This window comes from Helobdella robusta (assembly GCF_000326865.2).
Source record: "Helobdella robusta unplaced genomic scaffold HELROscaffold_18, whole genome shotgun sequence".
In the NCBI taxonomy this organism is placed as follows: Eukaryota; Metazoa; Annelida; class Clitellata; order Rhynchobdellida; family Glossiphoniidae; genus Helobdella; species Helobdella robusta.
The window spans coordinates 100584-111069 of record NW_008703981.1 but is presented as its reverse complement, the minus strand read 5'-3'; the positions used below and the strand labels follow the sequence as shown (position 1 = coordinate 111069).

Below are 10486 nucleotides of genomic sequence, written 5' to 3'. Positions count from 1 at the left end.
TGTGTGTTTGGGTGCATATTTTCATGAAAATGTTCTAATTACATAAAAAACCTTTAAATACACTACCCAAGCATACACATATTCATCCATTCTATACATACACATTAGACACCGATATTCAAAACACGCGTACATAAGCACATACAGACATCTACGTACGCATATAATCACACACACACCTACACACACACACACACACTTATGCGCCGCGGTGTCTTGGCGCATAATTAAAATATCCCATTAGTCGTATAACCAACTGGTCTGGTCTACATGTAAAATTGTAGAAAGATCTGGACCAATTGATGGTAAAGAATTCCATTAAATTCTCTTTGTACGCCTCTTCCATTTGTTGCTCTTGTCGATTTGTGGTTAATTTAATTAGTTTGAATTAATTTTTTGTTAAAAATATTTATAACATATATGTTTAAGCTTAAGTTTGTTGTATGCTTTAGTTTACGCTAAATGGGAAATGTGAAATCTCTCATACTCAGATTGCATGATTGATGAACGTATATTTATAAATTTTTTACATTCGGTAGGTTTCAATTTTTGCTTTTGTTTCTACGTTTTATACTCAGCCTGAAGTTCTCGATAGAATAAAGCAGTCGATGTATTATCTTCGTGTGGTGCTGTTTGGGTTACTTTACGCGATTACCAGCCAGCCAGCCAGCCAGCCAGCCAGCCAGCCAGCCGGCCAGCCAGCTAGCTGTCTGTAACACGTCTGCTGGAAGCGAATGAAAGTTTAACGGTGAGACGAAGGTGTGCTGCTTCTTCCTTCTATCTGCGTTGAGGTGTTTGGGTTCAAGTGCAAGAGATTCCCGCTTGTCACGTGCCTGCCTGTGTGAAGAGTGCTTGGGGAATGTTGAATCCAAGCTCTACAGAAATGTAAATTTTCTTTTGTCACCCGTAGGCACTCCTACACGGCTGCGTTTTTATGTAGAAATCAAACGTTGTCGTGTGCGTCAACTTGGCTTCATATTAAACCAACATAGAGTAACATATCACAACACAACACATATCATAATATAACACATCTGATCGAAAGAGATATTTTTGAAGATAGAATATTACGAAACTGGGAATCATCTTACCGAGGAGTTGGTTGTTGAGCGGAAACTGCAAGACTACCTATGCGAAAAAAGTGGTTTATTAATTTCTCATTAAAAACTCTTTGATTTGTTGCGCTCCATCGAAATATGAGAAGCTCTAGAAATGGACACACGGGCCACTCCACCACCCGCGGTTTCAGTTGGTCGTGTTAAGAAAGTGCTAAAAAATTTGAAATCAATTTTGATTTTTTTAAATAAGTGTAAAAAACGACAACATTATATTTCTTAAAATTGTTTCTGTAAAAGAAATAAGATTGATTCTACTAAAAACAAAAATGAAGAATTAGCTATATATAAAATTGTACGCTTCACTTGATCAATAGTAAAACGCTAGGTAGACCTTTGAATAACTAGTTGGCACTGTGCAATGTAACATTTGTCGCAACGTCAACTTGAAATATGTCATGGTGATATATTTTTGTATTTTATTAATGTATCAGTGACTGAAGGCTGTAATCATCGACATTGTTCGAATAATTTACTTTTGTACGATTGTATTTTCACAGACACGCACATAAATCTCTGTTCTATTTCAAAAAAATCTCAATTTTAACTTTGAAGTCTCCCTATATTCTACATATGTCAATTGAACAATTTTTCCAACTCGTCTAAAATGCAAACGTGCGTGGCTCTTGCTTTTATTTTATTTGATTGCTTTGCGCTGTAATTTATTATTATAAAAAATTTCACATTCCTTTTCTGAACAGTTTCCTTTAGAAAAAGAATGTAAAAAATTAAACACTTATACCAAACTATTGAAATTCTAAACGCGTAAAAACGCTGCTTGTGCATGAAATAGTTGACGAATAAGGTTCACTTCACACACACTAATATAGGTAGGCCACCCGCTCACCAAGTGCCGACCATCTTCATCTCCTACTACGAGCTTCTGATTCTCATAAAAAAATACTCAAACTGGATTATCTAATTCCACCACTACAACAGCACAATAGCTTCGCTTCTTCGTAACATTCAATCATCCCACCTCTACGACCTCCACTGCAGATTTGGAGAATAAGAAAATGGGACTAAGGAAGTAACATGAAGGAGAAGAGTAGAATCTAGCAACATTATTAATCTGAGAAGAAAGTGAATGAGTGTGTGTATGCATAGCTTTTTACGACGTCAAACAGTCAAACTGGCATTAATGTTACATCTCAGTTTTTCATATAGGCTATTTGTTTTTCATATAAGACTGAATACAATTCCAAAACATTAACTAACATTATTCTATAAAAACGAAAACAATTAAGAGCATAAATAAAAAAATGTTACACAGTTTCCATTTCAGCAACAAATTGTCTCGCGACGAGTCCCAAGAAAAAATCCATTTCAATTTCACTTTCATGTTTAGCTGATTAGTTGAACCGCATTGTTGTCTTGTCAATTTTTATACTCGATACCTAATTTTAATTCTCAGGTAAATTAAAAATTAAAGTTAGTGAAAGATGGCCCCTATCGGCACACGATTTTTCTTGATGTTTCACGTTTTATTTTTTCTTTATTTGACGCTTTTAAATGCCGTAATAGCAGGTTGGACTCATTTGTGTTTTTATTTGTTTGAACTTTGTTTTAGTTTTTTTTTTATATTTTTGTGACATTTTTTATTTATAATTTTATTTTAATTATTCAAGTTAAATTTAAATTACATACAATACATGCATCTTATTTAAACTACGAAAACAACGTTTCAATTACTTACTCAATTAATTAATTATTAATTTTAACTTAAAATAATAATGCATCAACAAACCTCATCAAACAAACAAACAAACAAACAAACAAAACCATTTTGATTTTTTTGATGTCATTTCTATTTAAAAGTTTTATTGAAAGTTGTGCTAACAAATATATAAGCAATAAGGGGATTTTTGTAAAATTAATAAGAAGTAACTTATTAATAATTTGGGTGTTTGTCAACATTTAAAACTCAAGTCAAAAGTTTGGTTTGATTTGGTTATTAACTAACCGTTAGTTCTATAAAAAAAACCAAAAACAAATTATAATAGTATTTAAAGGATTTAGAAAAATATTTCATTAGAGTTGTATTTTAATCTTTAATCATTTAATTAATGCAGAAGAAACTACAATATCATCTGTTGTGGTGCCAACAGCTACCAACCCATTGGGTTTGGGTGTTAATTTTTTTAATTTAATTTTCAATCTGACATCAGAGTTGGTTTTCTTAAAGACAATTAGGAAATAAATGTCTTGTGATTTCTTTTCATGATTAATTTTTAATTTTATATTTTATTTTACTTCATAATTTTTAGTGATTCTAATGAAAGCATAACTGTTTTAAGTGACCTACCTGCCAAGTTGTTTAACATTGGATGCAAGTTATATAGAGGATTCAGTAATAATGTAGATAGATGTTTGAAATTATCTTTTTAAAAACATTTTCAACTGTTTTATCAGTAACTGAAATCGGCTGACAAACACATTAAAATTTTTTGCTTGAAAACATTATAGTGTTGCTTTCCATTTCGTTGTGTTGCACATAGAAGAGTGAAATTTTTTTAACATTTGAATAAAAAATACCACTTGTGTAATGAAATCATTAAAACCGAAATACTCACAATGAATTTAATAATAATTTTTGAAATAGATGCTGATAAAAATATAACTGGTAGAATGTCGAACAACAATATGTCTACAAAAACGAATAGAATTAAAACAACCACCGTAAAAGCTCCTACAATTAACTACTCACTAAACACGCAATCTTCCACTCAAAAAATCCACTTATCCAGTGATCATCCAACGAAGCCTACACAACCTGGCAAATTAATTTCAATTAGCACCAAATCAACTACTGAACAAACAAGCACTGAGCCAGAATTGCAGACCATCCTGCAATCTCAAAGCAACGACAGCAAACCGGCCTTCTCTCAGATGACTGTCACCACATCGAATAATAATGTAATCAATAGTGAACAATCAACAAGCAAAAAAACAACTACACAAACCAAACAGAAAACCAATGCTACTTTCACACAAACTACTAGCACCAGACAACCAACCATAAAAACCAAAAACACCAAAACAACCATAAAATTTATCGAAAAACCAACTACCAAGAGTAATGCAGATGATGAAGATACAGCAAATGAGGATGGGTTTTATGAAGATGATGAAGAAGTTGAAAGTGAAGATGGTTCTTTGGGGGATAGTGAAAAAGGTGTTGTAGTAACAACAACTGAAATTGTACCAAAAGACAAGGTGAAGGTCACTTTAAAAATTAATACGGCTCCTATTGCTGCTAGCAATGAGGTTGATGGTAATGATGCTGGAGAGGCAAAAATAAACAATCTTGGTTGGTGATGATTTGTTGGGTTATTCATTCATTTATTTATTCGTTTATTCGTTCATCATTCATTTGTTAATTAATTAATTAATTCATTCATTCATTCATTTATTCATTCATTCATTCATTCATTCATTCATTCATTCATTCATTAATTCATTCATTCATTCATTAATTCATTCATTCATTCACTCATTCATTCATTTAATTCATTTAATTCATTCATTATTTCATTCATTTGTTCATTCATTTTCTTATTTCATTAACTCACTCATTCACCAATAGTCATAAATTTTGATGACTGTTGAAATAATTGACTATTGATATTGATTGTGATGGTAGTTTACAATTTTTCTCACGTTCATTATTTTGTGCGTGTGTGTGTGCGTGTGTTTGTGTGTGCGTGTTTGTGTGTGTACGTATGTGTGAGAGTGAGCGTGTGCGTGTATGCATAGTTTTTTTTACGGCGTCAAACAGTCCAACTGGAACTGACGACAACTTTACATCTCACTTTTTTCACATATCTGTATTTGTTTTTCATTTAAGACTGAACGAAAATTAAATAAAAAATTATTGTTATTATTATTATTATTGTTGTTATTATTATTACTATTATTATTGTTATTATTATTATTGAAAATATACTGAATGAATAATAATGAAAAAAATATTATCATAATTTATTTATACTCCAATGATGTTAGGTCCGGACGTGCTCCCTAAAATTGGTTATGGTAATGATAGAATTAGTAGTAGTAGCAGTAGTACTAGTAGTAGTAGTAGTAGTAGTAGTAGTAGTAGTAGTAGTAATAATAATAACGATGATGATGGCATTGACAATGACGATGACGATGATGATGACGTTTATGATAGAAGGGACTATGTTGAAAATGTTTCAAATGACTTGGTGAATAATCTACGTGGCCTTTCTAGTGATATCAATGTTGGTCATAATAATAATAATAATAGTAATAATAATGATAATAATGATAATGAGGGTGATAACAATGATGGTGATGTGGGCAGGGGTGATTATGATGACGATGATGATGGTGCTGTTTTAAAGGATAACAGTGACGAAGATGTTTACAAGAGTAAGTTGGAAAGAGTAGGACTGACGATGATGATGATGTTGTTGTTCGTGATGATGATGATGTTGTTCGTGATGATGATGATGTTGTTGATGATGATGAAGAAGATGATTAAGTCAAGCATGAAAATAGTTATAATGATTTACTTTTCTTTATGATTTTGGCATGTTATTTGTACTGAGTAAACATTTCTGTGACTGCAAATTTGCATCAATAAAACATCTCCTTGAATGGTAAATAATAACTATAATAATAATGATAATAATAAATGACGATTATTGTTATTATTATCAAGTGGAATGATGTAATTACACTTGCACTCCGGTTACAATTTTTCATCGTAAAGAAAGGAGAGTTATTTGAACAAAAAAAAGCTTTTTTCCGATTCCATGTGAATAGCTACGTCTTGTCGACGCGTGGAAGATATTTTTTAATGTTTTTATTTATTAATGTAGTAAAAGATGCAAATTCGCACATTTTATGATCCGACCTCGACCATCCTCTCACAACAGCTACTTACAAGTCAATCTTTCATCAACTTTCAAACGCTACTAGCAGCATTCGTTTTAAGATAGACTAGATTTTAAAAAATGCGATGAGGGCTTATTGCATACTCTGTCACAGCAAGGCTTGATGGTCCACAGTTGGCACAAAAATCGAACTACTTTGTCTTTTCATCGAAAAGTTATTTTTCAATCTGAATTTTTTCAAACAAATCGCAGATAGTAAAAGGTATATCAGCTTGGAAACATGCTCCTAAAAAAATTTTTTTCCCACATTTTGAGGTTTTTTTTTATTTGTTGATACACAACGTCAAAGTGTAGCCGGGGTATTACATTAAAAAATTTCTAATGAATTTTTTTTAGCGATAACTCGATCAAATTTCTAACAAATTTTGATTGAAAGACAAGCAGTGAGAGATTGCACAAATATGCCACTCAACTTTTTTATTGTTTTTGCTGGGTTCTTCTTACTATTGCTATCCAACTTCAAAATGTTGCCCTTAAACATTAATTATAAATTTTCAATTATTGATTTAGCATTTGGTAAAATTCATTTGTTCATCATATTTATATTATTATCATTGTTATTATTTTTGTTTTTTTTCTATAATTTCTTTTTTATTTTCTTAATAGTAATATAATAATAGATTTAAATGTCACTTTGCATGCTACCATTTTTATTTTTAAATGAATGAATAAATATAAACACAAACACACACGCACCACACGTACATATCATCATCAATATTTTCACTTTCCCAAACACACACACACACACACACACACACACACACATGCATGCATGCATACATATCAATATTAACATCATCATTCTCACTTTTCCAAACGCACATACACACACAAACACACACAAACACACACACACACACACACACGCATGTACATACGCACATATCACCATCAGCATCATTCCCAAGTATTCATTCATTGATTTGCCATATGGCTTGGTATATTTACAGAGCATGTTAAGCACTTTATAATTGTGAGCTTGTTAATTATTTAATTGATAATAATTATCTTTAATTTTTTTCAATTCAATTTTAATTGAAATACTAATTAAATAATAATTCAAGTACTAACCACCAACAGATCAATAGATAATATCAACAAATAAAATTTGAATAATAAAATAAATTAATTAAATAAATCAACAAAATTAATTAATTAATTATATATTACCAACAAATATAATTTATTTAAATTTTATTTTTCGTTACTTAGTGAAACCGAAATCCACAAAAGACTCAAAACAGAAATCTATGACAAAAAGTTTGCTAAATTAGTTTAATTTTATTGAATAAATTTATTTAATTAATTAAACATAATTAATGAATTATTGTAATAAATAAATAAATGATAAATGACAGATGATGTCATCATTGTCATCATCACCGTCATCATTAAATCATCATTATTATGAATAATGTCATCATCATCATTAGCCTCATTATCTTTATCACTAACATAACTGCCTGACATCATTTACTGCCTACCATCATTAAGTCATTAGATCATTACCACCATCATCATCATCATTGAATCATCATCGTAGTCATCATCATCACCAGTATATATTTGTTAGCGTTAGAGATGTACCAAAGGCCGAAAACCCGCAATTTGATAAGGAAATAATTTTTTGGAAGTGGGAAACAAATTATAAACAACGGAGGGCGATTCGTGTTTAACCTACAAATCTTTATCGAGATAACATTCAATCTCTTGTTTGAATTCAAACGTTTCGAGAGATATGATGGCCAAAATAAACTTTTCGCTAATGAAAGTGATTAACATTTATTTTGCTGGAATCCAAAAGAGTGATGGTTTAAATGGAAGCTGCGACATTCGCCTATTCGACATAAAATTCGTCAAAGTCGAATGTCAAATTTCGACCGGACATTCGGTACATCTCTAATTAGCACCATCAACATTGAATGATCATCATTGGCATCATCGTCACTGTGAACAACATCATCACTAGCATCATCAGTCGATGGAGAGTCTTCGTCGGGCGGCTTCATGGTGACACTCGTCATCTTCATCGTACTCTCCGTACTCATCTACATCCTCTACCATAACAGGAAGAAGGTAACATTTTTTGTGTGTATGATGAGCGTATGCGGATCTATGTGTGTGTGTGTTTGTGTTTGTACTCTTATATTTACCTATGTATGTATATGTGCGTGCACTTTACTTTTGTGTACATTCACTTTAAATTAATCGCCAATGTTTTTAATTTGCGTTAATAACAACAACATTGAAATAGAACGAATTCAAATTGAATTAATTACCCAATGGTAATGACTGACTGCCTGTGACTGATTGGCTAACCAATCAAATGGCAGACCAGTTGATTGACAAACTGAACAACTGATTAACTGGCTAAATGACTGACTGATTTATTGATTGAATGACCAATTGACTGATTATTGACCGGCTGTCAGGCTGGCTGTTTAGAATTAAATCAACAAATTAATATAATAACCGATTAATTAACTAACCGATTAGCAAACTTATTATCCAATTTATTAAAAATGTTTGAAGGTGATCGGTTATATAGTGGAAGGACGAAGGAAAGAGACAGGAAGAAGAAGGAAGACAGATGTGCAGTACCAGCAGCTGTCCACGAGCGCTGATGATGTGCTTCAGAAGTCATCCGCAAATGCCGGTACTTCCAAGGAGTATATTTATTAATGGGATGTTTGATGTCTGCCTGTCTGTCTTCTCTTTTCTTTCTCTTTCTCAGTATGTGTATATATGTGTGTGTATGTACATATGTGTTTGTGTGTATGTGTGTGTGTGTGTGTGTGTGTGTGTGTGTGTTTGTGTGTGTGTGGTTCGATGGATGTGTTGATGTACTTCAGAAGTCATCCAAGTGCCAGTACTTCAGAAAGGTGCATTTGTTGGTGGGGTTTGTACGTTCGTTCGTTCGTTCGTTTGTTCGTTCGTTCGTTTGTGTGTCTGTGTGTGACTGGTTGGTTGGATGGATGGATGGTGAATTAATGAATGAATAATTGTTTGAATGTTTGAATGAATAAATGTTTGAATGAATGAATGAATGTTTGAATGAATGTTTGAATGAATGAATGAAAGAATGTTTTACTTTTGAAGTTCTTATCATCCATTACATGTGCATATACATCGATTAAATCGATTAAATCGTTTGTGTGTTTATTGGTTCGCTAGTTAGCTGAACGGTACCCTAATACATTTATTTTATGGTTATTTTGTTATCCAGTTTGTAATTTCAATAAATAATTATGATTAAAACTATTATTAATATTTCTACTATAAAATCTATTATTATTCATATTATTAACGTTAGTTGTTAGTGTTTTCTATGTTAATGTTCACTTATCAATTGCGCTGAATGACGTCTAACCATACTCTCAATTATAAAGAATCAAATGAGAAAATCGCATTCTTTTTGCACTGCACATTCTATACCATCAATTTTATCTTCATATAAATGTATATATCTATAGATTGTATATTATACACGTGTGTGTGTTTGTGTGTATGTGTGGGTGTATATGTGTGTGTATATGTGTGTGTGTATGTGTGGTGTATGTGTGTGTATTGTTTCTTTATATACTGGAAATATTTCGCTTGTTGTCTGTGTCCGCCATTACTTATATTTTATTTCTCGATTTTAACACGTTTTTTTTATTCAATGATATCCTATCTCTTTTTTTTCATCACAGAACGTTGAGTTTTTTTTCTTCATAAATCTAGCAAAGTTATAATAAAATTATCATTTTAGTATTTTTTAAGTATCAGGAGAAAAATGTTGCAAGATTTTATTTCGTATGCATTCAAAAATGTTTAATCTTTAGCTCTGGTTGGTTGCAAAACTAAAAACTATTCAGCCAGTCAGAGTAGACCTTGAGGTTTGCCTTCAATATTTTTAGTTATATATATATATATATATATATATATATATATATATATATATATATATATATATATATATATATCTGTCTGTCTGTGTTTGTGTGTGTATGTACGTGTGTTATTATTTAATTAGGATAGAATAGTATACAGTGTCAGAATCCTAAATCTTTTTTTGTTTACAGGCAAATATGTTACATTTTATATTGAATTTGTTCATTTGTTATGTTAAAAGGGTTTTTGTAGTTTAACATGTTGGTTTTTCCTTATTCATTAACATTTTAAACTATTCCTATTTGAATTATCCACTAATAGTTTGGCATCACGTTCTGAAATATTGGTTTTACATTTAAATCAAATTTAACCATATATCATTTATTATTATTATTGAGTACCTAACATACGTTTTCATTATACACGTTTTAAGCATGCCAACAAAGTTGAAATTATTGTCATTTTGAAATTGCGATAGTTTATAATGTTGGTTGTTGACATAGAAATTGTTGATTGTTCTTTCAAATACTGGCAACAATATTAGTGACGATAATGAGGATGTGATGATGATGT

The 10486-nt window shown here is 31.3% G+C and overlaps 2 protein-coding genes across 2 annotated transcripts; both read left to right on the top strand.

Annotated features, from left to right (window-relative positions):
- Positions 1-2557: 2557 nt before the first annotated feature.
- HELRODRAFT_170395 (hypothetical protein) lies at positions 2558-4433 on the top strand (the record flags this gene model as incomplete). The annotated part of the gene is made up of 2 exons (XM_009016226.1): positions 2558-2642; positions 3718-4433. 2 exons carry the CDS (start codon positions 2558-2560, stop codon positions 4431-4433), a joined length of 801 nt encoding a protein of 266 aa, XP_009014474.1.
- A 3348-nt stretch (positions 4434-7781) lies between these two features.
- HELRODRAFT_170394 (hypothetical protein) lies at positions 7782-8722 on the top strand (the record flags this gene model as incomplete). Its single annotated transcript, XM_009016225.1, has 3 exons — positions 7782-7908; positions 8010-8116; positions 8573-8722. 3 exons carry the CDS (start codon positions 7782-7784, stop codon positions 8720-8722), a joined length of 384 nt encoding a protein of 127 aa, XP_009014473.1.
- Positions 8723-10486: the final 1764 nt, after the last annotated feature.